The 27337-nt window shown below is 40.4% G+C and overlaps 1 protein-coding gene across 13 annotated transcripts in view; it reads left to right on the plus strand.

Moving 5' to 3' along the window:
• Positions 1 to 27337, plus strand: part of arvcfb (ARVCF delta catenin family member b) — a 347569-nt gene that overhangs the window by 236691 nt on the left and 83541 nt on the right. For all 13 annotated transcript variants that reach the window (XM_080208051.1, XM_080208039.1, XM_080208047.1 and 10 more), the window contains 2 exons: positions 3928 to 4427; positions 17674 to 17857. In XM_080208051.1, coding sequence (XP_080064177.1) covers positions 3928 to 4427; positions 17674 to 17857 — 684 coding nt within the window. The remainder of the gene's footprint in view (positions 1 to 3927; positions 4428 to 17673; positions 17858 to 27337) is intronic.

Raw genomic sequence — 27337 nt, forward strand, 5'->3', positions numbered from 1 at the left:
ACAGAAACAAAAAAGTTATTCAATACCTTAGCCATAGCCAGATTGTGGAATGCGCTTTATAAATTCAAGTTTTTTAAATTTGTCACCTGTTTTGCCACTAGTACAGGGGAGCAGTACGAAGATTGAAGAAAAAGTCAACAAATCCAACATAAAATATTCCATGTTTCCTTAGATCAGTTGCTTTCTAAGTGACTTGGATTTACTTGATACTTTTTCAAAGCATCACTATAGATAAACATTAAAAAAACTGTATTTCAAAGGAAATATTGCTTCTGATTAATCTTCTGTGACAAATTTTCTGAAGTGCTTAAGCCTGCATTTAAGGATGTCTTATTTGGGTGGATCAATCACAGAAGGGATGTTATGATAATCTGCTGCTTTAAAAACAGGAAGATTTAGCACACAGTCATTGCATATCTAAATTCTGCTTCACAACGTTTTTCATCCAACAAATTTGGTTAGCACAAACTTCAATTTGAAGAATATTAGCTATATTGTTTTAATGCAAATCTTTATGCGGACTCTTTTCAGATCAGGCTTCTTTCTATTTCCACATTCAAAGGTGGCTGTTGGCCCTTTAACTTCACTAATGCTAAAATAGGCTGTCAATTTTTCACTCCCCAATACTTAGTTTCTGCAACATCTGCTGCAGAATAAGACATTTACTTATTTGTTATCCTGACGAGAAGCAGTAATTGTTGGCAGATCCAGCTGGGTTTAAAATCTGGAGCAAAGCTTGTGGTTTTAAAGTTGTCAGTGCTTGATGAATGCTGTGGTATTAAGCACCTTCCCAGATTTTGTAATCCATCTTGTATTCATTTTCTTCTCCCCATTATTGGCTTAAGCTTTTCAAGTCTAAAAATACCTGTTTGGAGGCTTCCATCTACTGCTGCCAATTGTTCCTTAACATTTAGCTTCGACACTTGATGGATTACCTTTTGCTTTAATTGACACTAAATTTTCCAGCTCATGCTATCAAATGGTAGATAACCATGAATCAGGTTGTCAGGCAGCATCTATGGGGAGTGGAGAAGAAAAACTGAAATTCAAACAGAAAATGCTAGTAAAATTCAGCAGTTGCCTGATAGGGGTGTTTCCAGCATTTTCTCCTTTCATCTTTCAGTTTTCCAGCATGTTTTTTGTATGGAATGTCACCGCACAGTCCCAAAGCTTAACAGGCTTTAAATAATTCCAATAATATTGTTTGATGTGTAAGCACCTCCACCAGTTGTTGTTACCCCCTCTTTCCTCAATCTCATCCCCCAATATCTTGGCTGTTGAGCTGCTAATGCTTATGAAACATTAAAAGTAGTTAATTTAGCGCCTGCATTAGGATCATTGATCCTTATTGTTGCTTCTTGGCTTTTATGATAAAACATGGATATAGCTTTTTATTTACAGCTTTATAAACCTGCTGTTTACTACATGAACCTGTACCCCAGACCCCTCTGTTTCAACAGCACTGATACTGCTTCCAATCAACTTACATTTAGGTAAAACAAAATAATTATATCATTTTACACTTAATTAAATTCCATCTACAACTTTTTATTTCATTTTAGTAATATCTGGTTGCAGCACAGTGGTTAGCACTGTTGCCTCACAGCTCCAGGAACCTAGGTTTGATTCCCGGCTTGGGTGACTGTCTGTGTGGAGCTTGCACGTTCTCCCTGTGTCTGCGTGGGTTTCCTCTGGGTGCTCTGGTTTCCTCCATAGTCCAAAGCTGTGTGGGTTATGTGCATTAGCTATGCTAAATTGCCCATTAGTGTCCCAGGATGTGTAGGTTAAAGCAATTATTGGTGTTACGGGGATAGGACTGAGGTGGAATTGTTGTCAGTGCAGTCTCGATGGGCCGAATGTAGCAATTCTATGAATTTCTTTTTGTCTTCTAAAGTTGTAAATATAATCCAATAAGTGAATTTCCTTTTGTGTGACTAGTTTGTTCCCTGGACAATATATTCCTTATTGCTGCCACCCTTGTAGCTCAGAGGAAATGTTACTCTTCATCTGCTTTTTTCAACATCAGACCTCTGTGCCTCCATCCGAATCATTGGGCACAGTATAAGGAATGCTGTGTAATTTTACTAACCTCTTCTAACGATTCTGGAAAATTGCTTTTTACTCCTACACCGTTTTGTCTTTTAAATCATCTTTAATTTCTCGTCCTGATTCTTCTACCCATATTTATCAAACACATTCCTGAAGTTCATATATGCAACACTTGTATCTCCTGCATTGAACACTTCTGCGGTTTGTCGTGTGCTACACTTTCTCTTCAAATCTGTGCTAGTCGTTTCTAATTAATTGCTGAACAGATGTGGAAAGCACAAGCTGATTTTTTTAAAAAAAGTTATTGGTTATGACATCAAGGTTGTAAAAGTGGAGGGAAAAGCCATTCCATTGTGTATAAAAGGGTGGGTAGAAGTGCAAATCTAGGAAGGAGAAGGAAGCTATTTTTCCTCCATCAATGGAATTGAATTTGATAACTTGGACTTGGGATGTCCTAACTTGGAGCTGGCAGGTCCTTGAATCTGCTCCTACAGCTGAACTTTTGGTGAGGTTACCTCTGAGGAAGTTCTGGCTCTTGAGAATTTCAGTAACCCTGACTTGAAATTAATTCCGTCAATTTGGCTGCTAGCCAAGTAGATTCATGTTACAATTTAATTACATTTTTGGCAATTCAGAATCTTTTTGTTTAATGTGTCAGCAGTTTTGAGTGTGCAGTTGACCTGTTTTTGGTCTTGATCGTTAATTGTACAACTACATGTGCCCTTGGAAATGTAATCTGAAACTGGACATGTTACTGAATATGCATTTGGCAAGAATGTTAGATTTTTTTCCAATTTAGTACAGACTGAAGTTGTAATTATTTTTGTCTAAAATTACCCAGTCTGTATAGGCTTAATTTTTTTGAACATGTGTTGAATGGGTTAAGTGAATAAGGTATGAAAATAAGGATATGTAGAGCCAAAAAGTACGCTAAGTAATTTACAATGCACATTTACTGTAGGTTTTTAAAGTTTGTGAACCAAGTGTTATTCTCATACAAGTGCATATTAGTACTTTTGTAAGAAGCTCTATCGCAATGAAAACATGGAAACAGCAAAAGCTGAAAACGGGATTAAAAACAGGTCTACAATGAGCATCTGGTTTTGGGTGATTGAGCAGTCCAACCAAAATAGTTGTATCCTTCAACTGTGTTCCTTTTTTTTTAATTTTGTCATTCTCATAGCACAGATGCTGCAGGTATGCAGCAGCCTTTGATTCAACTGGCCAAGGTGATGAACTGAGCATTGCGATAACCTTTAGAAGATCAGGGTCCTACCACCTGGGATCTTTCCAGATACTGTCTGTGAAGAAAGAAATAGATGTTGCCAGACCTGCTGAGCATTTTCTGTTCACATTTCCAAAATCCAGCATCCACACAATACTTCGCTCATGTAAATAAAATCAGTTGTGTGAGATTTGACATAAATTAGTGTCAAGCTTCCAAGACGACGTCTGTCTTTTTCTGCACTAGCTATCTTTGGCAACTGTGCACAAGACATAATCAGTACTGCATTATTTTTCTGTCACCTGTCTAAAGGCACTTCGGATGGAGAGACAGAATTGTTTAATCTAGGCCCACTGCAAAGAGAAAACACTTAATTTTTACTCTCCTAGTCTTTAGTATTAGGTTACCAACTATTGGTTAGCCTATTTGGTTGTTCTACTCCAGTTGACTGACCTGTCTTTAATCCAGTTTTCAACTTTTCACGTTTCCATGTTGCTTTAACCCATTTAAAATCTTTTGTCCTCTCGAGTAACATCTTGTTTTGATAATTATTGCAAACTAAATTACAGAACAAAAGTTAACTGTGCATAAGGGATGGTAGAATGGCTCTCTTTTACTTGCATAATCTGACTGAACTCTTGTTTATATTTCAGAGGCTATGAAGATCCTATTGAAGCAGAGATCATTGAAGATCGGATTCCATATCTGACAGGTGTATACAATGCACCATTGGCTCAGCCAGAAAGGGGGAGCATGGCCAGCCTAGATCGGCTTGGAAGACGCTCACCATCTATAGACAGTATCCGGAAAGATCCTAGGTGGCGGGACCCTGACCTTCCAGAGGTTATTGCAATGCTCAGTCATCACCTTGACCCAGTTAAATCAAATGCTGCTGCATACCTGCAGCATCTGTGCTATGAGAATGACAAAATAAAAAAGGAAGTAAGGCAGCTGAAGGGTATACCTATTTTGGTTGGACTGTTGGATCATCCGAAACCAGATGTTCATCGTAGAGCCTGTGGTGCTCTGAGAAATATCTCCTATGGTAAAGATCATGATAGCAAAGTGGCAATCAAGAATTGTGATGGAATTCCTGCCCTGGTCCGATTGCTAAGGAAGACAAATGACATGGAAGTTAGAGAACTAATTACAGGTAAGTACAGTATGGAGATTATTTTTCAGAATTGGATATCATGAATCAGTGCATTCAATAAATTGAACTTGTCTGTCACCAGATGACTGTCCGGAATTGCAAGCTACTAGCATGTTGTTTTGGTCTGGAGTGTCAATCCCAGTTGGTCAGTTTCTTTAAATTCAGTGCCAACGCAGTGCTTAGTGGTACCCAACTGGTGGTGAAGTTTAAATGGCCGCCTTCGAGGCAGGGAAGGATATAGTTTATTGTTAATTCTATGGATCTGCTTTCTGCATGGCTTTTTGCCAACTAGCCAATCTGAAAAGCCGTGTCTTCGTAAGGCTGAGATCTGAAGTGTCACTTCCCTGACCGCATAGGGAGAGAATGCCTGTGGAATTGATTAAATTGGGGGCGAGGAGATGAAAAGGGAGAGAAGTGCTTTGCATTTAAAATGTTCAGTGTTTTCTTCTATATTGATGCATTGCTTCTGATCCTGTTGATTTCTGACTTAGGAGCTACTTTCTAAAGCAGTATTGGGTCAGGTACTTGAGTATATCAACAACTTGATGGGCATATGGCAAATTTCGTTATGTTCTGCCTTTGTTGTCAGGAACTTTTTTGGGTTGCTTGTCAATGTTCAAAGGGTCAAGGAAATAAATGTCAATGTTTTGTCTGAATTTGTAGGCTTATGCCATGAAGGTATTTATGATCGCCATGAGCAGGTTTGATGCCAAACGCTATTCTTTTAATCGCTTGAGGCAGGTTGAATGGAGTTGTGACATTTGCAAAGAAGTCCACATTACATGTGAGGGCCAGGTTTCATAGCCATTTCCAGCCCTTAATTTCCATTTTCTATAAAATGTTGTTCCAGTTGTCCACATTTTCTTAAGACTGCTACTGATTTTTTTAAAAAAACTGCTGTGATTAACCACCTGTCTGTTGCATTTCTGCACACAAGTGTACAGACCATGTGCTGGAAAATGGGATTAGAATAAATAGGTGCTTGATGCAGACATGATGGGCCGAAGTGGGGGGGGTAGCTCTGCTGATTAAGGATAATATCAGGGCGGTAGTAAGGGAAGATATAGGCTCCAAAGAGCAGAATGTGGAATCGTGGGTGGAAATAAGGAACAGTAAGGAGAGGAAGACGCTGGTGGGTGTGGTCTATAGGCCCCCAAATAATAACTTGGAGGTGGGGCAGACTATAAATATGCAAATAAACGATGCGTGCAGAAATGGAACGGCAATAATTATGGGGGATTTCAATCTACGTATTGATTGGTTGACCCATGTCGGACGCGGTGGGCTTGAGGAAGAGTTCTTGGAATGCTGCCAGGATAGTTTCCTTGAACAGTGTGTGATGGAACCGACAAGGGAGCAAGCTATCTTAGATCTGGTGTTATGTAATGAGGCAGGTAGAATTAGGGATCTTGTTGTGAGGGATCCTCTTGGGATGAGCGATCATTGTATGGTTGAGTTTTTGATGCAGATGGAGGATGAGAAAATAGGGCCCCGAACCTGTGTCCTCTGTTTGAACAGAGGGGAGTACGATAGGATGAGAGAGGAATTGGCAAATGTAGATTGGGGGCGCAGATTGGTCGGTAGGACTGCTGAGGAACAGTGGAGGATCTTTAAGGAGATCTTTTTCGGTGTTCAGCAGAAATATGTTCCGATGGTAAAGAAGGAACGTAGGAGAAGGGATAATCAGCCGTGGTTATCGAAGGAAATAAAGGAGAGTATTAAATTCAAAGCTGATGCGTTTAGAGTGGCTAAAAGTAATGGGCGAGTAGAAGATTGGGAGAGGTTTAAAAATCAACAAAGATTGACTAAGAAGTTGATAAAGAAAGGAAGGATAGACTATGAAGCTAAATTAGCACCAAATATAAAAAAGGATAGTAAGAGTTTTTATAAATATATAAAGAGGAGGAGGCTGGCTAGAGTGAATGTTGGACCCTTGGAGGATGAGAGGGGGGATTTAGTGGTGGGAGGTGAGGAAATGGCTGAGGCCTTAAATAAGTTTTTTGCCTCGGTCTTCACGGAGGAGGACGCGAATAGTTTGCCGGGTATTAAAGATAGAAGGATGGTAGGAGTTGAGGGCCTGAATGTGATTACTGTCAGTAGAGAGGTAGTGCTCGATCAACTAGCGGGATTGATGGTGGACAAGTCCCCAGGACCGGATGGAATGCATCCCAGGGTTCTGAAGGAAATGGCAGAGATGATAGTAGACGCCTTAGTGATTATTTTTCAAACCTAGCTAGATTCCGGGGAAGTGCCGGAAGATTGGAAAATGGCTAATGTTACGCCGCTGTTTAAAAAAGGTAGCAGACAAAAGGCAGGGAATTATAGGCCGGTTAATTTAATGTCTGTTGTTGGAAAAATGCTTGAATGCGTCATCAAAGAAGAAATAACGAGGCACCTAGAGAAAAATTGTTTGATAGAGCAGACGCAGCATGGATTCGTTAAGGGGAAGTCGTGTTTGACAAATTTATTGGAATTCTATGAGGATGTGACTAGTGCGGTAGACAGAGGGGAACCAGTGGATGTGGTGTTTCTCGATTTTCAGAAGGCGTTTGATAAGGTGCCGCACAAAAGGTTGCTTCAGAAGGTTAGGGGGCATGGAGTTGGGGGTAAGGTGTTAGCGTGGATAGAGGATTGGTTGCCTAAAAGGAGGCAGAGAGTTGGTGTCAATGGGTGCTATTCAGATTGGCGGTTGGTGACTAGTGGAGTGCCCCAGGGATTGGTGCTGGGGCCTCAGCTATTTACCATTTATATGGATGATCTGGAGGAGGGGGCTGAGTGTAGGGTGACAAAATTTGCTGATGAGACAAAGATGAGTGGAAAAGCAAATTGTATGGCGGGTGTGGAAAGTCTGCAGAGGGACCTAGATAGGCTGAGCGAGTGGGTGAGGACCTGGCAGATGGAGTACAATGTTAGCAAGTGTGAGGTTATCCACTTTGGCAGGAATAATAGTAGGAGGGATTACTATTTAAAGGGCGAAAAGCTGCAGCTTGCTACGGTGCAGAGGGACCTGGGGGTCCTTGTGCATGAGTCGCAAAGACCCAGTCTGCAGGTGCAGCAGGTGATCAAGAAGGCAAATGGGATGCTGGCCTTTATAGCAAGGGGGATAGAATATAAAAGCAGGGAGGTCTTGCTGCAACTGTACAGGGCACTGGTGAGGCCACAGCTGGAGTACTGTGTGCAGTTTTGGTCGCTGCACTTGCGCAAGGATATTTTGGTCTTGGGAGTGCAGAGGAGGTTCACTAGGCTGATACCGGAGATGAGGGGGTTGGACTATGAAGAGAGACTAAATAGACTGGGTCTGTACTCGTTGGAGTTTAGAAGGATGAGGGGGGATCTTATAGAGATGTATAAGAAGATAATGAAGAGGATGGACAGGGTAGAGGTAGAGAGATTCTTCCCGCTCAGAAAGGACAGCAGGACTAGAGGGCACAGCCTCAAGATAAGAGGGGGGGGACGACAGTTTAGAACAGAGTTGAGGAGGAACTTCTTCACTCAAAGGGCGGTGAATCTCTGGAATTCTCTGCCCGTTGAAGTGGTGGAGGCTACCTCGCTAAATATATTTAAGACATGGGTAGATAGGTTTTTGGTAGGCAAGGGAATTAAGGGTTATGGGGAGAAAGCAGGAAGGTGGAACTGAGCCACTTCAGATCAGCCATGATCTTATTGAATGGCGGGGCAGGCTCGAAGGGCTAGATGGCCTACTCCTGCTCCTACTTCTTATGTTCTTTGTGCTGTGAAGCAATGGCTCTCAAACTGTGTAGCTGTACTGGATTAAGAGAATGGTACTGTTCATGTTTGTGATGAGATGTTTTTATTTGACGTGCACCTGTTGAACATTTTTTTACATGCAAAATCTCACCTAGGATTAAAAATGAATAATAAAGTAGCATAGAATTTGGTCGTGGAGTTTTAGTTTTGGCAAAGCAGCAGAACAATAAGTGTGGTTATTAATTTAGTGGATACTGCCATCTGAAATGTAACTGTGTCTATCAGTGCAGAAAATACTACCAAGAAGTCAACTTCTATATCTATTAAATAAGGTATTGTTAATTCCTTATTTGATACTCTTTTGGCTAAAGTTAGTGAGTGCAAGAGAATTCTTCTCCACTTTCTGTATCATTGTTCAACCCTTAGTTATTTGCATAAACACCTTTTCACTAATACTAAGCTAATTCACATAACAAAAACACTTTCAAACAGATGTACCCGTATCGGTTTCCCTTTTATTCAGTTCTTTATTTTATCCCATTTTTATTAATCTTGATTTTACTGAGTCCTCAAATCTTTCTTGTACTCCATTATCTTGACAGTTTTTTTTCACACCTCAACAAGATAGCCTCCTTTCTCCCTCAAGTACTTAGCTAGCTTTCCCTTAATACATCTATACTATTTGCTTCAGCCATTCCTGCACTCTTATCGCCAATTAAGTTATTAGAGTCTCATGAAATGCTTACTGAATTTATTTGTGACTGCCATATTTGTGGTCCTGAGTTTTTCACATATCCATTTGTTGAAACATCTTCTCTATGCCAACCTGTTAAACTCTCTCTTAATTTTAAAGCAGATCATTTTTTCCTAGAAAATAGGATTAGTGCTTTTGCTGTCTCATTCTTCATTTCGTTAGCCCTCTCTTTATTCTCCTAATTATTGGTCCAACCTCCCAGATGACTACTTTAATGGCACCCTCTGAATTTTTATAACATTTTAATTCTGTAAAGTTATTAATATAAGTTGTATTTAGTCCTCTTCCCTAACTATCTGGAAGGGCTGTATACTGAAAAGTCTGAAATAAATGTGCTATTTTTCAGACTTTACAAAATCTCTTGAATTACTTGGTTTTTATGGCATTTTGAAGATGGGCCAGTTCATAGAATCCTTACAGTGCAAAAGAGGCTATCTGGCCCATTGAGTCTTACAGATTATCTTACCCAGATCTTCTCCCTCTCCCTCTCCCTATCCCCATAACACCACACTTTTCCCATGGCTAACAAAAGGCACAATTTAGCAACACTAATCCACCTAACATGCACATCTTTGGAATATAGGAGAAAACTAGAGTACCCCTTGGAAACCCACACAGACATGAGAATGTGCAAACTCCACACAGACAGTCATCCAAGGCCAGAATTGAACCCGGGTCCCTGGAGCTGTAAGGCAGCAGTGCTAACCACTGTGCCACCGTGCCAGCAACTTGTTGATGGAATATGTAAAGCATATTTACAAAGTCAAAATAGAAAATGTTGCTTCCTTAATTTTCGAATGAAGATTTGGTAAGCAAAGAACCCATATGGAGATGAATAATGTGGAGCTTAGTTGCCCAAATTAATAGCGATTCCTTCTGAATTACAGAATTGCAAAAGTTGAGGATTAATGATAGATTTATTGTTTGAATTTGATATTGCACTAATTCACAGCCAGTTTGTCCTGTAAGGAGTTGTTACATTGCTGTTTGGTGGAACCTCTTGCATACATCCCAGACTGTTACTTGACGGAAAATGTCTGAAAGCAATTCAGCACATAGATTTCCCTACTTATTTTTAATTTTACAAAAATATACTTTCCTTTAAACAGACAAGAAAAGTCCAACCCTTTTTACAACTCCCCCCCCTCACAGGCATATTTGCTATACAGCAGTCAGAAATGAGATTTTCATGGTGAAATGTTGCAGTAAAATACCGTTAGTATGATTTAGTGCATGGAATATGTTGTGTACTCGTAAATGTGCAAGGTTTTAATTGACCTTACCGTCCCTGAAAACATGTTTGTCTGAAATTGGTGCAGCATATCCTTAACTTGAAGGGGTAACCAAGAAGTTAGATGAAGGCAGTGCAGTTGATGTTGTCCACATGGACTTTAGCAAGGTCTTTGACAAGGTATGCATGGGTGAGGTAGCTAAATGGATACAAAATTGGTTTGCTGACAGAAGCCAGAGGGTGGTTGTACAGAGTAGTTTTTCAAACTGGAGCCCTGTGATCAGTGGCATGCCTCAGGGATTGGTGCTGGGTCCATTGTTATTTGTCATTTGTATTAATGATTTGGATAAGAATAAAGGATACATGGTTAGTAAGATTGCAGATTGGTGGCATAGTGGACACTGAAGAAGGTTATCTTGGAGTGCAATGGGATCTTGATCAATTGGGCCACTGGGCTGACAGATGGCAGATGGAGTTTAATTTAGACAAATGCAAGATGATACATTTTGGTAGATTGAACCAGGGCAGGACTTACTCAGTTAATGGTAGGTCACTGGGGAGAGTTACAGAACAAAGAGATCTTGGGATACGTGTTCATAGCTCCTTGAAAGTGGAGTCACAGGTGGACAGAGTGATGAAGGCATTCAGCATACTTGGTTTCATCGGTCAGAACATTGAATACAGGAGTTGGGATATCTTGTTGAAGTTTGTACAAGACATTGGTAAGGCCATACTTGGAATACTGTGTACAGTTCTGATCACTATTATAGAAAGGATATTATTAAACTAGAAAGAGTGCAGAAAAGATTTACAAGTACGCTACCAGAACTTGATGGTTTGAGTTATAAGGAGAGGTTGGATAGGCTGGACTTTTCTCTCTGGAGTGCAGGAGATTTAAGGGTGATCTTGTAAAGGTCTGTAAAATAATGAGGGAAGTAGATCAGCTAGATAGTCAATACCTTCTTCCGAAGGTAGGGGAGTCTAAAACTAGAGGGCATAGGTGTAAGGTGAGAGGATAGAGATACAAAAGGGTCCAGAGGGGTAATTTTTCCACACTGTGGTGAGTGTCTGGAACAAGCTGCCAAAGGTAGTAGTAGAGGTGGGTACAATTTTGTCTTTTAAAAAGCGTTTGGACAATTACATGGGTAAGATAGATATAGAGGGAAATAGGCCAAATGCTGGTAGTTGAGACCAGCTTAGGGGTTTAAAGAAAAAGGTGGCATGGACAAGTTGGGCAGAAGGGCCTGTTTCCATCCTGTAAACCTCTATGACTCTATAACTTGGGACACAACTTTTTCTGGGTTCCTGAATAGTTATCCTCTGACTTCAGGTTGACCCACACAGTAATAATAAGTGTTAGATGCCATTTTTGTGTGGTCCTGGGCTGTATACAAGTAAAATTGTGATAAACTCTAGTTCCTTTTGCCATGTTTTTGTTAGGTTGAGAAATCCTTGTTCCAACTGGCTTTCCAGTGTGTGTATTTGTTAAATTGCATTGGTCCGATGAGTATTACTGCAAACTAAGTATCGGAGTAACAGAATCTTGCAGATTGAAATATAACTCCTCCAGTGATGTGCAGGTTAGGTTTATTGACCATGCTAAAATTGCCCCTTAGTGTCCTGAGATGTGTAGTTAGAGGGATTAGCGGGTAAATGTATAGGAATATGGGGTAGGGCCTGGGTGCAGACTCGATGGGCCAAATGGCCTCTCTCTGCTCTGTAGGGTTTTTAATGAGTTGTGTGATTTTATGACAAAGAACAGAGAAATTTAGAGGGAGAAGAGAAGAAAGATGGATTGAAAATAGGAGGTGGGGGTGACACTGGTTGGGGTAGATGGTAGAAACCAAAGAGAGATTTTAGGAGGCTTTGAAATGCTGGCCAGGGCACACAGGGTCAAGGAATAAGGAGGGAGTTTGAGATAACGTAGCACTCATAGTGGACTTGAGTGAATAAGGAGTAGCTTAGCCACAACTAAGTGATGAATTCCAGGGTGGACAGTTGAAGGCAGTTGTTGGGATTGGGATGTAGCCATGAAGAGATTGAAAATGATCATGTGGATTTTGTATGAATCTGATGAGACACAAGGAAGGCAGTAGAGTTTGGCAAAGATTTGAATGGAATAATTTAAGCAAGAGGACTAGAGTATTCTGTTTTGAGACAGGTGAAGGTGACCACAAGTGAAAAAAGTATTGCGGAAATCTAGCTCTATTTGGTGGCTGTTTGGAGATAGTGGCTGAGAGTTTGGAAAGAGGCTTAAGAAGTGTAAGAAAGAAGTTTTGGTAACAGATTGAATGTGAAGAAAGAATCTGAGACTGGATTTTGTATTATTATTGGTGGGAAGTTATTTTGGAGCAATTCTGGGGGCAGAGTAGGCAGGGTAGTGATTTCATTGGTGAGGTTCTAACATAGATTTTAGGTAATTGTCAGTTATATATGGTTATACTTTTAATACAGTCAGAAGTCTCTTAACACTAGGTTAAAGTCTAACAGGTTTATTTGGTAGCAAAAGCCACTAGCTTTCAGAGTGCTTGCAGTCACTTTGTCAGGTGAGTCATTTAATGCCAGATTTTGTTAACCTGTTTTTGAGATTTTAATAACTGTTAGAATTTCAACATAGTTCCATTGAACGTGCTGTGCTTTCACCCAATTGTGTAGTAGCTTTTAAGTTCTCTTATAGGACAACTTTTCACAAATTTATACGGTTACAAAGCTTCCACAAGTCAGCAGTCAAAAGGTACAATGCTATCACCTCAAAGCACCTTTCATTTGATGGTATGCTTGTCAAGATGCAGAAAAGTACATTGTCCCCTGAATAGTGACCATTGTGATGCTCTTGCTCTGTTGGCTATAACATTAGTCCATCTTGTGTATACAATTTTAAAGTTTATTATTAATTTGGGACTCAATTTGATTACTGAGAATTCCTACCTTCCTCAACAATAAATAATTGCAAATGAATTAGTTCTGATGTGTCGCAGGCATGAGTGTTTTATACAGGAATGAATCTACAAAATGACGCACATTGCCGTGACTTGAGACTAAACTTTTGAATCATATGTTTATTTTTCCTATGTTATTACCTACTCGCTCATTAAGTCTGATACTGTTACTATATGTTATGTTTTAATGAACATTTCATTCTCAAAAGCATTGCAAGGTAAAATGTAACATGGCTCATCTACTGAGATAGAGCGACCCTCTATTTGGTATCAAGCCCTCATTCTGTTGGGACAGCTGGACAGTTGTGGAAATAGTGAGGTCGAACAGAAATGATTAATGAGGAAATAGCAACAAGGTAAGACTTGGTAGAAAAAGAAAGCTTATGATCATCACAAAATACTTAATACTGTAGAAAGTCTAGAGGAGTTAAAGTATAGGGGAAAAGAAAAGGAAATTAGGAGAGCAAAGAGGATACAAAAAAGTGTTGGCAGGTAAAATCAAAGAAAACCTAAAGATGTGTTATCAATACATTAGCAATAAGAAAATAACTAAGAAAAGAGTAAGGCCTATCAGAGATGTTCATGGTAACTTGTGTGTTGATGCTGAACATGTGGGCAGGGCTTTTAATGAGTACTTTGGCTCTGTCTTCACGAAGGATGACGCAGACTTTCCAGTTAGAGGAGGAGTGTAAAATATTAGATATAATAAGCATAATTGGAGAGGAAGTATTCGCGGAACAGGCATCCTTGAAGGCAGAGATAAATTAACATGGCCAGATGGATTGTTTCCCAGGCTTTGAAGTAAGCCAGGGTTGAAATAGCAAATGCACCTGAGGATCATTTTCCAATTGTCACTGGATACAGGTCAAGGTACCAAAGGATTGGAGTTCTGCAAACATTGCCCCGTTTGTAAATAATAGTACAGTGGGTAGGCCAGAAATTTAAAGACTGGTCAGTGTTACTTTGGTCAAATTATTCGAGTCAATTCTGAGAACCTGGGTAAATTGTCACTTAGGGCTGGAGTGATCAGAGATAATCAGCATGGTTTTGTTAGGGGAAGATCATGTCTTACTCGCTGAATCAAATTTTTTGAAGTAACCAGGAGGATTGGTGAAGGTAGTGCAATGGGTGTTGGTGACATGGACTTTAGCAAGGTCCACATGGCAGACTGACTGTCCAAAAGTAAAAGCTCATGGGATACAGGGAATGTGCTGAGTTGGATCAAAATTTAGTTCATTGACAGGAAATGAAGGGTAATAGTTGATGGATGTTTTTTGTAAATGAAAATGGTTTCCAGCGGCTTTCATAAGGTTTAATGTTGGGTTCCTTGCTGTTTGTGTATATTGGGTTTAAATATGGGTGGCATGATTGGTGAATTTTCAAATGGTACAATAATTGGCCGTGCAGTTGATAATGCAAAGAATAGCTGTTGTCTCCAAAATGATTTCAATTGTTGGTTGAGTGGGTGGAAAAGTGGTGGATGTAATTCAGTGCTGAGAAGTGTATGCTAATGCATTTGGAGAGGGGCAAACAAAGCTAGGGAATACATTATAAATGGGAGGATATTGCAGGGTGAGGCACAAAGAACAGTCCAGCATAACAACGGGCCCTTGGGCCCTCCAAGCATGAGTGGATCATGATGCCTGTCTAAACTAAATCAGTATGCACCAAGGCAGTCCATACCCTTCTGTTCCCATCCCTATTCATTTAGATGCCCTTAAATGCTGCTATTGTACCTGCTCCCATCATCTCCTTGGGCAGCACATTCCAAACATCACCACCACCTGTGTAAATAAAACCTACCTCGCACATCTCTTAAAAACTTTTCCCCACGTACCTTGAACCTATGCCCTCTAGTGTTTGACTTTTCTACCCTAGGAAAGAGCATCTGACTATCTGCGCTGTCCATGTCACTCATAGTCTTGTAAGCCCCTATCAGGTTGCCGCTCAACCTCCGTCATTCCAGTGAGAACAAGCCGACTTTATCCACCTTCTCCTCGTAGCTAATACTCTCTGGACCAGGTAACATAACCTCTTCTGTACCGTCTCCAAAGCATCCACATCCTTCCTGTAGTGTAGATTATACACAATATTCCAAATGAGGCCTAAGGTTGTGTACAGCTGCAGCATGACATGCCAGTTTTTATACTCAATGCCCCAACTGACAAAGGCAAGTATGCTGTATACCTTCTTGACTACCTTATCCATCTGTGTTGCCACTTTCAGTGATCGGTGGACATGTACACCCAAAACTCTGCTTGTCAATATTCCTAAGGGTTCTGTCATTTACTATGTAATTCCAAAATGCATTGGGCCTTCCAAAATGCATCACCTTGCATTTATTCGGATTAAACTCCTTCCGCCATTTCTCCACCCAAGTCTCTAATCAGTCTATATCTTGCTGTATCCTCTGACAATCCTCTTCACTATCTGCAACTCCATCAATGTTTGTGTCGCCTGCAAACTTAATAATCAGACTAGTTACATTTTTCTCCAAATCGTTTATATATAGTTGGAACAATAAAGTTCCATAAACTGATTCCTGTGGAATGTATGTCCACAGATCTTTAAAGGTGGCAAGAAAGGTAGGTAAAGTGCTTTTAAAAAGCATATGGAACACTTGCCTTTACTGTACAAGATGTAGGATACAAAAGCAGGGATGTAATGATGGAACTGTAGAAAATGCTGGTTAGGCAACAGCTGGAATATATACCACTTAGTTGCCACTTAGCTGAAGGACATAATTGCTCTGGAGGGAGTTCAGAGTTACATGAATATTGCCAGAGCTTGAAAATTGTTGCCTGTGAGGAAAGCTTGGGTAGGCTGGGGTTGTGTTTTACTTGTGACTCAGAAGGCTGAGGGCTAGAACATAGAATGTAGAAAAACTACAGCACAAAGAGGCCCTTCAGCCCACAAGTTGCGCCGAACATCTCTACCTAATAGTCTTACCTATAACCCTCAATCCTACTGAGTCCCATGTACTCACCCAGAAGTCTCTTAAGAGATCCTATCGAATCCGCCTCCACCACCACCACCGCTGGCAGCCGATTCCATGCACCCATCACCCTCTGAGTGAAAAACTTATCCCTGACGTCTCCTCTGCACCTACTCCCCAGCAGTCTAAACCTGTCTCCTCTCGTGGCAGCCATTTCAGCCCTGGGAAAAAGCCTCTGAGAATCCACCCGATCAATACCCTTCAACGTCTTATACACTTCTTTCAGGTCACCTCTCATCTTTCTCTCCAAGGAGAAAAGACCGACCTCTCTCAACCTATCCTCATAAGGCATACCATCCAAACCAGGCAACATCCTTGTAATTCTCCTCTGCACCCTTTCAATGGCTTCCACATCTTTCTTGTAATGAGGTGACCAGAACTGAGCACAGTACTCCAAGTGGGGTATGACCAAGGTCCTGTATAGCTGCAACATTATCTCTTGACTCCTAAACTCAATTCCTGGTGTATCTGAGAACACTTCTGTACCTACCTGTCGCTGTTGTGAAGCGTGTTGAATATCCCCAGATATCTTTTTTGAAGGCTGAAGAGCTGCTGCTAATGAGTTTGTTCCATAGGGTGGAGTGGTTGAGTAGTGGTAATGTCACTGGGCTGAAAATTCGCATTAGTACTCTGGGGACATGGGTTCAATTCCCAATAGAGCAGCTGGTGGAATTTAAATTCAGTTGTTAAACCTGGCATAAGAGCGAATATCAATAATGGCAACCGTGAAACTGGCATCAGTTGTTATGGTGTCTCCATAGTGTAGTGATTATCATGTTTGCCTCACAATGGTTCCCAATTAAAGCCAGCCTGAAACATGACCAAGACTTGTTGATTTGAACCTGAGGACAAATTTAATAATTGACATTTATAGTTGAGAACTGAAATATTATTTGTGATGGTTGAATGTACAGTGAGCCAGCACAATCACAAAAGGGGCAATGGCCCCCTTCAATGCTGTAACAATTCTGTGATTAAAATCAAAAATTTCATAGTGGCATTTCACAATTTAAATATTAAGGTTCTGATCCATGGTATTTGGAATATCTTGTCAGTTAAGACATTCTTTAAGCTGAGATAGCGAATCACTTCAATTATGCATGTGAGTCACATTTCTAATGAACAAAGCTTTGTAAAAAGCATGTCACTGAAAAAGCAGTGTCCCATTGTGGGAGAGTAAGAGCAAGTGGTAGCAAAGGAATCTATATTCTAATACAAAAGAAGTGTTTGTATATCTATGCAGTTTATTTTGTCATTCATCCCACACGACAAGCATACAATTCTGATGCTGTGACTTCGACATGAGCTTTATAGTTTGGAAATTTTAAATTAAAATGTGATTATTTTATGGGCTTAAGGGAAAAGTCAGGACAACTTAACTCAGAGTTGCTGTAACCAATTGGCACAAGTACAGTCAACAGAATAGGGCATCATTCTGATTCCTTGACAACAAATCTGCAGTTGCACAGCTAGATTGGAATTTTGTGTTTGTTGTGGTGTACAAGGTTTGCAAAAATATTTCTAGTTTCTCACAAATTAATTTTCAAACCTTTTATGTGACAATTTTGAACAAAAATATCATTTTTATGCTGTCAAATTGTTTTTATTTTTTTGTACAGGTACATTGTGGAACTTGTCTTCCTATGAACCGCTGAAAATTGTGATTATCAACCATGGCCTTCAGACTCTCACAAATGAAGTCATCATTCCTCATTCAGGTTGGGAGAATGAACCTAATGAGGATTCCAAACCACGTGATGCTGAATGGACAACTGTCTTCAAAAACACATCAGGGTGTCTGAGGTGAATCTACATTTTTAAATAAATATATAGTTCTTACTGTTTTGTCTGTCTTTGATTCTGCATTAGTTGGTGGCTTCTAGTTTTGGAGTAAGAAAGTTGTTGACTTGTATTTGGCTTGACCTTAAAAGAGGCCCACGCTGCAGTAGGATTCAAGGTGATGTTTCAGGTGGCCCAAGTGTTGTCTTTGGGGGATGCTTAAAACCCAGCTGCCGATCTACTGAATGATAAAGATCTTACGCACTTAGTGAAGAAAAACTGGAGCTAATTGCAGTCTCCTAACCAGCATTCATTCCTGAACCAACATTCCCATAAAAATTGGTTGTTCATCTCTTTTCGTGGAACCTTCCTCAATGTATGTTGGTCAACAAACAACATCTTTAACATAATTTGTGTGGAGTGCTTCAAGATCCTATGACAGAGCATGCACATGAATGCAGTTCTTTCTTACAATTGGGTAAGGTAAGCATTGTGACAGTGTATATTTCATGCTGAAGACTGACTATTTATATAGAAAGTTCAGAAATCTTAAATTTTCAATTTCCATTCAAGGCTTTTTGCGTAAAGTATCTGTTTAAAATTACTCCTCTAGCTCTGACCAAACTTATTACAAAGGAGATAGAGACACTGGATCAGATGTAGGGAGGACTTAAGGACATGATACCAGAACTATCAAACAATATTGAATAGCCTGTGATGAAGGATCATCTAGACTAAATGTTAGCCCTATTATCTCCCCACGGATGCTGTCAGATCTGCTGAGATGTTCCAGCATTTTCTGTTTTTGTTGAATATTGAACAGGCGGCAGCTTTTTTTTTAACTAAAAAAGGTTGAGGAGTGACCTAATAGGTTTCAACATATTGAAGGAGTTTGATGAAGTAGATTGGACCAGATATTCCCACTTTTGGGGGAAGCAAAATAAAGGGCTGTGTATGCAAGATAATGACTAATAAATCCAGTAATGAACGCAGGGAACTTCTGTAGTTATAGAGCAGTGAGAAAGTTGATTTCATCAAATAGTGTGGGTGCACCTAGGGAAGCCAAGTGAGCATGAGAGAGAAATTGGGAAAAAAAGAAAGATCCTGAGGATAAAGGAGATTGGAACGTAGATAAGTTTGACTTTTAGTTTGTCTTAAAAATGTAATATTGATTTGATTATGAACTTTGATACGTTTGTTTCCTAAGTTAACAAACAGGCAATCTCAGGGTATATTCGAACAAGTTGCCTTCAGTGGTCAAATTCCCTTCAAGAGAGTATAGCCTTTGTTTGTTTCTTCAGACATTTTCAAGGTTAGCTGCTGTCCTGTAGGATCATGAGCTCTATTTATGTCCCACCTGTTCACTGCAAAGTTCTATTAACCTAAACAGTCTTATTTGCTCTTCGTCTGAATATATGAATTACTGTAGTTTCACAGTGGAATTCGGCACAATTCACAAAATTTGCACATGATCCATGTACCTTCCCTTTTAATCTTTTCTCAAAGCACCTTTGATTTGATTCATTGTGGCTTTTTTCCAGAAAATTTAAACTTCTTGTATGTGCATAATCCTATAAGTAATGTATTGTTTGCATGCATCTAGACAATGAGCACTTTTTTGCGTGGGATCGTGGGACTGTCATGTACAGAAGTGGATAAACTTTTACTCATTGACCTTAGATAATACCAGGCTGTATTAGTCATGTTTTGCACCTATTTTCATGATAGAAATCTTGCTTTTTGCCCATTTTGGAGCAAAGTTACCATCATTTTGTGAAGTAGTAAGTTACAATTGGCATATGTGTAAAAAGTGGTTGATAAATATTTTCACAAGATATGTCTGACTAACGTGAAGTCTAAACTCAGCTGTTTAAATTATTTTTGTCCACGTATAATTTTGTCGTTAAATGCATAACAGATGTTCACTCAATACCGCATGTTAGCTGTGGGAAATATAGTACGTTCAATTCATGCTTACTCTTGTAAACCATTACAACATATCTAAGCTTAATTTCCCATTTGTTTTTCCATCAATAGAGTTTTTGCTTGGACTGCTGCACATTCTTGCAATATGTGCTAATCACTACTATATAAATGCACTCTGGTTTTTTAAGAAATTATTTTATTTGCTTCAGTTGCTTTTGATAGCTGTTTGGACATACTGATGTACTAGAATTGAAATTGTAATTAAGGCTGACCTGGGTTATCCAAATCTGGTTTTCAGTTGAATATTGGAATAAACGTATGGTTAAACTTTCACAAAGCTATCCCATCCATTGAGTTACCATACAACAATGAACAAAAAACAAAAAGCAAAGAACAGGCCCTTCATCCCTTCAAGGCTGCACTGACCATGCTGCCTGACTTAACTAAAACCCCCTACACTTCCGGGGACCATATTCCTCTATTCCCATCTCATTCATGTACTTGTCAGGACGCCTCTTAAAAGTCACTACCATATCCACTTCCACTACCTCCCCCGGCAACAAGTTCCAGGCACTCACTCGTACATCTCTTTTAAAACTTGCACCTTAAACCTATGCCCCCTAGTCCATCCTGGGAAAAAGCTTCTGACTATCTACTCTGTCCATGCCCCTCATAATCTTGTAGCCTTCTATCAGGTCTCCCCTCAACCTCCGTCACTCCAGTGAGAACAAACGAAGTTTCTCCAATCTCTCCTCATAGCTAATGCCCTCCATACCAGGCAACACGCTGGTAAATCTTTTTTTGTATCGCCTCCAAAGCCTCCTCATCCTTCTGGTTGTGTGGTGACCAGAAATGAACACTATATTCCAAGGCTCTATAAAGCGTCAACATGACTTGCCAATTTTTAAACTCAGTACCCCTGCCAATGAAGGCAAGCATGCCATGTACCTTCTTGACTACCTTCTCCACCTGCATTGCCACTTTCAGTGACCTGTGTACTGTACACCCAGATCCTTTTGCCTTTCAATATTCCTAAGTGTTCTGCCATTTACTGTATATTTCCTATCTGTATTAGACCTTCCAAAATGCATTACCTCACATTTGTCTGGATTAAACTCCATCTGCCATCTGTCCGCCTAAGTCTCCAACTGGTCCTCATCGCTATCCACAAATCCACCAATCTTTGTGTCGTCTGCAAACTTACTAATCAATCCAGTTACATTTTCCTCCAAATACAAACAGCAAAGGTCCCAACATTGATCCCTGAGAAACACCACTTGTCACAGCCCTTCATTCAGAAACGCACCCTCCCACTGCTACCCTCTGTCTTCTTTGACCAAGCCAGTTTTGTATCCACCTTGTCAGCTCACCTCTGATCCATGTGACCTCACCTTCTGCACCTGTTTGCCATGAGGGACCTTGTCAAAGGCCTTAGTGAAGTCCATGTGGACAACATGTAGACAGCTAACAATGCATGGGGCTTTCAGAAATTCACCTTCTTTGCTGTTAATTAAGTCTTTAGCTGTGCACAGGATACTTTTGGAAACCAAAGTGGAGGGAGTGCAGAGGAGGTTCAGTAGGCTGATACCGGAGATGAGGGGGTTAGACTATGAAGAGAGATTAAATAGACTGGGTCTGTACTCATTGGAGTTTAGAAGGATGAGGGGGGACCTTATAGAGACATATAAGATAATGAAAGGGATGGATAGGGTAGAGGTAGAGATTCTTCCCACTCAGAAAGGACAGCAGGACTAGAGGGCACAACCTCAAGTGGGGGGGGGGCAGTTTAGAACAGAGTTGAGGAGCAACTTCTTCACTCAAAGGGTGGTGAATCTCTGGAATTCTCTGCCTGTTGAAGTGGTGGAGGCTACCTCGCTAAATATATTCAAGACGATAGATAGGTAGATAAGTTTTTGACAGACAAGGGAGTTAAGGGTTATGGGGAGAAAGCGGGAAAGTGGAACTGATCCACTTCAGCCATGATCTTATTGAATGGCGGGGCAGGCTCGAAGGGCTAGATGGCCTACTCCTCCTATTTCTTATGTTCTTATGTTAACTTTTTTAAACCTTCTTCCCTGTCTAATGTGGAGCTGCAGTAGCAGAGCCTGAGGACTGGGCATTTCTTTTGACCAAGAAATATAATATGCCAGTCAGGCTAGATGAGAAAAGATTCGCAGGAGGCGTAAAAAGTTTATTTTAGACCAAATCAAAGATGAACTGTTGAATAAATTTATTGTCAGTCCTTTATAGGAATTAATTGTGCTTCCGTAAACCATTTTTTAAACTGCTATGCGTGGTGCTGATGCAGTTCTGGGGGAGACGAAAAGAAGAAACATACTTGTGCCACAGAATTTTAGAACTGAATAGATATTGCAGAACTGATAAATCTGTATGACCTTAAAATGCAGTCCCAAAATCTAATAACTTACCATTTGTATGATGGACTGCACACACATTTAAATCATGGTATATTTAACACCGAAATGTTTTTGAAAGCAGAGAATATTAGGAATCAAAGCTTATGTACAGCTAACCAAACTGTCTTGACCTTGTTGAAAAGTTTCTATACCATGCTGAAATTTAAGTATTGAATGCATTTTTAAGTGAAATTAATTAGTAAACTTAGTGTTTACTCCCACGGTACAGTTGCATTATTTCACATTGCAATACCAAAGAGAAGCAAATTTAGTTAGTTGCCATCTCATAGTTTACTCTGTTTTGTTTTATGGAATGTTTATAAATCCCAGCAATCATAAAGTTTATAGCTGTTCTTCCCTTTTCTCTGAAATCTTGACCTAGATGAAATCCATCGATAGGAAGGTTGGGAACCAAGTTTTCAGGGTTATCGACTGTGTATCCATGGCACAAAACTCATTGTGGATTCATCACCAGAATGGAGAAAATAATTTGTTATTTATATTGGGCTTTTTAAAATGTTTCTTTGCCCACCATGCCTGCAGAGGTGAATCCCCTAAGGCACTGGTGTTGCCATCTCTAGTGTATTTCTGGGAGTTCGGTTATGCCATATTTTCCCAATGTTTATAAATACAATTGCCTTTAGCATAACTCTTTTAGCACTACTGCATTCTTAAGATAATGAGACAACTATGTTGTGCATTTTTTAAACCATAACTTCTGCAGAAATGTGTTGGAATCATGGAATGAAACAAACTAGAAGCAGGAGTAGGCCATTTTGCTCTTTGACCCTGCTTTGCCATTCATTATGATCATGGCTGACCATATGTATCAACCATGTATGTAGCCAACTAATATATGGAGTGATGAAGGAAAAATTCTGTGACTGACTCGCCATACACATCAAGAATTTTGAATTTGGGAGTATTTTGTTGTCATGGGCAATTGCATCATATGGTAGAAAGTGCACTGTTTTTAAAAATGTTGGACTTGAGGGCCTTTTTATAAATGCATGTTGGTTGATGGAGACTAGTTGAACCAGTATGCTCTACAGTGTTTGGTTTTGCAACCAGTTTGTTGCCTAGAAATTTTTATTGTGAACAACAGAGCTGAAAGTGTACAGCACTTGGGCATTAAAAACAGACTCCAACCATGAATGTTGATCACGTTGACCCAGTAGCCAAACCGGATTGCATGAAAAAAAGATCATTTCTTTAATTTTTCAAGTCAGAATACTAACTTCACTTACCTGCTGCAAAGCTGTGGCCAGTAACAGTTGAAGCACTTAAAAAAAATGAGTGCAGAATTTCCTCATGACCTATTGAAGGAACACGTTAACCATCTTACACCAGTAAGATGAAGTTATAACAGGGCAGAAAATTCTGGGTGGTTCTTTTGAAATATGAAGCTAAGAATGGCTGGAACTTCTCAACAGCAGGTAGACAGTTGTATCCACAGAATTTCAAGCTCCAGAGCAACAGTTACATAGGATTAGGGAGGCGAGCAGGAAAGATTTGGATGAGGGTGCAAGTTTTTCAACCCTCGAGAAAAATCTACAAATCTTGATCTTGAAAATTTCAGTTGATCCCCAGATTCAATAGTTGGATGGAGGACATTGTTCTAGATTTCCTTGGTGCTTTATACAAATAAATTGCTTTCTGAATTGAATTCTTCTTTTAAATTGTGATGTGGATATCACTGGCAAGACCAGCATTTATTGTGCATCCTTAATTGCCCATGAACAGGTGGTGGTGAACCACTACCTTGAAATGCTGCAGTCCATTGGCATAGGTACACTCACAACACTGGTAGGAAGGAGTGACAGTCATGGAATGGTGACATGGTTCAAAGCCAGGATGATTTGTGACTTGGAAGGGATCTCCCAGATGGTGGTGTTTCCATGCACCTGCTGTCCTTGTTCTTTTTAATTGTGGAGATCCTAGATTTGGCAGCTGCTATTCAAGGAATCTTGCTTGGCAACTAGCCTTACAAATTGATGCAAAATGCATTTGTTCATTAAAGTAAAGGAAGTCTGCTATCTGCATTTTGAAATGTCAGAGTTACTCTTTGCAATTAGCCCTTGATCTTGGCTTAGACAGATCTTGCCCGCTGAATTCCAGCGTTGCTACATCCTGCTGGTACATAGGATGGGAAGCATCAAAGTAAAGGACATGGACTACAAAGGTCAGGAAACTTGTCCCAGGCAAAGATTCATTCTGAATTCTTTGGCTTTGTATTGCAGAATACAATGCTGGATGTTTCATTTAGTTACTACTCATTGAACTGAAAATGTTAAAATATATATTGATTGTTGGTTTGAATACCTATGAATAATATGAAAGTGAGTTAGTTTTTTCACGTGTTGAGTATTACTACTAGGCCAGTACTTGTTACCTATCCCTAATTATGCTTGAGAAAGTGACAGTAAACTGCCTTCTTGAACCACTGAAGTCCATGTGATGTAGCTGCACCCATGGTACAGTTAGGAAGGAAATGATTCGTGTCCAACAATCAGAACTTGACCTTGCAATTTTTGGCCGTTAATAAAATTAAAATATTTTGCCGGCTTTAAGTTCAAATTCTATCTTAAACTAAAATTTATACTGGAGTTTCCTTCAGACATGGAGTTAATGATTGCTCAGGACGGTGTCCATGTGGGTGCAAATTGTTGCAACTCATTGATATTCCAACATGAGAGGCATTTTGCAAAAACATTGTAAAACAAAGAATGATACTGAACCACAAGGATGCACAAGAGGCCAAAATTAGAGAATTAGATATCTCAGATTTGTGGGATTGAAGCAGATTAGAGATGGCAAATTCATGGAGGATTTGGAAACCAGGATGAGAGTTTTAAACCAAAAACGTTGCTATATTGGGGAGCCATGGTGGCACAATTGTTAGCACTGCTGCCTCACAGCACCAGGGACCCAGGTTTGATTCCCTGCTTGGGTCACTATCTGTGTGGAGTTTGCATGTTCTCCCTGTGTCTGTGTGGGTTTCCTCCAGATGCTCTGATTTCCTCACATGTTCTGAAAGATGTGCTTGTTAAGTGCATTGACCTGAACAGGTGCCATAGTGTGGTGACTGGGGGAATTTCACAGTAACTTCATTGCAGTGTTAATGTAAACCTTACTTGTGACTAATAAATAAACTTTAAACTTTACTTTTCAAGGTAGGTCAGCATAGGGAAAATGGGACTGATTGTTTTGGATTATCTCAAGTTGATAAAAGGTACAATATGGGGGACCATAAGATGCAGGAGCAGAATTAGGTCATGTGGCCCATCAAGCCTGCTCCGCCATTCAATCGTGGCTGATAGGATTCTCATCCCCATTCTCCTGCCTCTTCCCTGTAACCCTTGATCCCCTTATTGATCAAGAACCTGTCTATCTCTGTCTTAAAGACACTCAATAACCTGGCCCCCTCAGCCCTCTGTGGCAATGAGTTCCACGGATTCACCACCCATTGGTTGAAGTAATGCCTCCTCATCTCCTCATCCCAGAGTGTCCCTTCACTCTGAGGTTATGCACTGAAATTCTAGACTCTCCCACTGGTAGAAACATCCTCTCCATGTCCATGCTACCTACGCCTCTCAGTATTCTGTAAATTTCAACAGATTCCCCCCACTTCTTTCTGAACTCCATCGAGTATAGACCCAGACTCGTCAACCACTCCTCATATGACAAACCCTTCATTCCTGGGATCATTCTTGTAAACCTCTTCTGGACCCCTCCAAGGCCAACGCATGCTTCCTTAGGTATGGGGCCCTAAACTGTTAACAGTACTCCAAATGGGATCTGACTAAAGCCTTACACAACCTCCACGTACATCCTTGTTCTTGTATTCTAGCCCTCTAGAAATGAATGCTGACATTGTGCGTTCCTAACTGCCAACTGAACCTGCATTTTAACCTTGAGATCCTGAACCAAGACACTCAAGTCCTATTTTCTAAATGGGGAAAGCTTCAGGAATCTGAAGATTTCTGAAGCTTTCCCCATTTAGAAAATAGTCTAAATCTCTTCTTCCTACCAAAGTACTTATCCTCACAGTCTTTCACGTTGTGTTCCATTCTTCACTTCTTTGCCCACTCTTCCAGTCTGTCCAAGTCATCCTGCAGCCTTCCCATTTCCTCAGCACTACTGTTGACGAACCAGGAGTGTTTTGGAACAGTGGTGCCTTGAGTTAAGGCATGGATTAGGGTGTCAATGGCAGGTGACAGTGAAAACTGATTTTCTTAGCAAAAACTTTAATAATCATTTTTGCCAATCATTCTATGGTTAGGATGGTGGTTAAATCTCCACTCTACCTCATGCTAGAACAGGAAGTCAGTGCTGCTGATATCATTGTGCATCCTTGGCCTCTTTGCTTGCTGCTTGTAGACAGCGATGGAGCAAGTGGTGAGTGAAAAGGACACAATGATGGGTCTTGAGTGAGGCAGCTGGTGAGCAGCAAACCAATCACAATCCCAGAATTTTCAACATTCTGTGAAAACTACAATCCTTAAACGTGGTGGAAAAATATTTTACTGGTGCAGGACTTGTTAAATTAACCTTAATTTACTCAATGTTATGGAGGTCCCATTTGCTACTGGCATTTACATGTGGTGTCTTTGCATAAGAACATAAGAAATAGGAGTAGGCCATCTAGCCCCTTGAGCCTGCCCCGCCATTCAATAAGATCATGGCTGATCTGTCGTGTCTCAGTTCCACATTCCCGCCCTCTCCCCATAACCCTTAATCCCCTTGCCTATCAAAAACCTATCAACCCGCGTCTTAAAAATATTTAGTGAGGCAGCCTCCACCACTTCAACGGGCAGAGAATTCCAGAGATTCACCACCCTTTGAGTGAAGAAGTTCCTCCTCAACTCCATTCTAAACCGCCCCCCCTTTAGCTTGAGGCTGTGCCCTCTAGTCCTACTGTCCTTTCTGAGCGGGAAGAGCCTCTCCACCTCCATCCTATCCATCCCATTCATCATCATATATGTCTCAATGAGATGTCCCCTCATTCTTCTAAACTCCAATGAGTACAAGCCTAGTTTATTCAGCCTCTCCTCATAGCTCAACCCCCTCAACTCCGGTATCAGCCTATTAAACCTCCTCTGCACTCCCTCCAAGGCCAAGATATCCTTGCGTAAGTGCGGCGACCAAAACTGCACACAGT

This window comes from Carcharhinus amblyrhynchos, chromosome 20 (assembly GCF_965287045.1).
Source record: "Carcharhinus amblyrhynchos chromosome 20, sCarAmb.v2.hapA, whole genome shotgun sequence".
NCBI classification, from domain to species: Eukaryota; Metazoa; Chordata; class Chondrichthyes; order Carcharhiniformes; family Carcharhinidae; genus Carcharhinus; species Carcharhinus amblyrhynchos.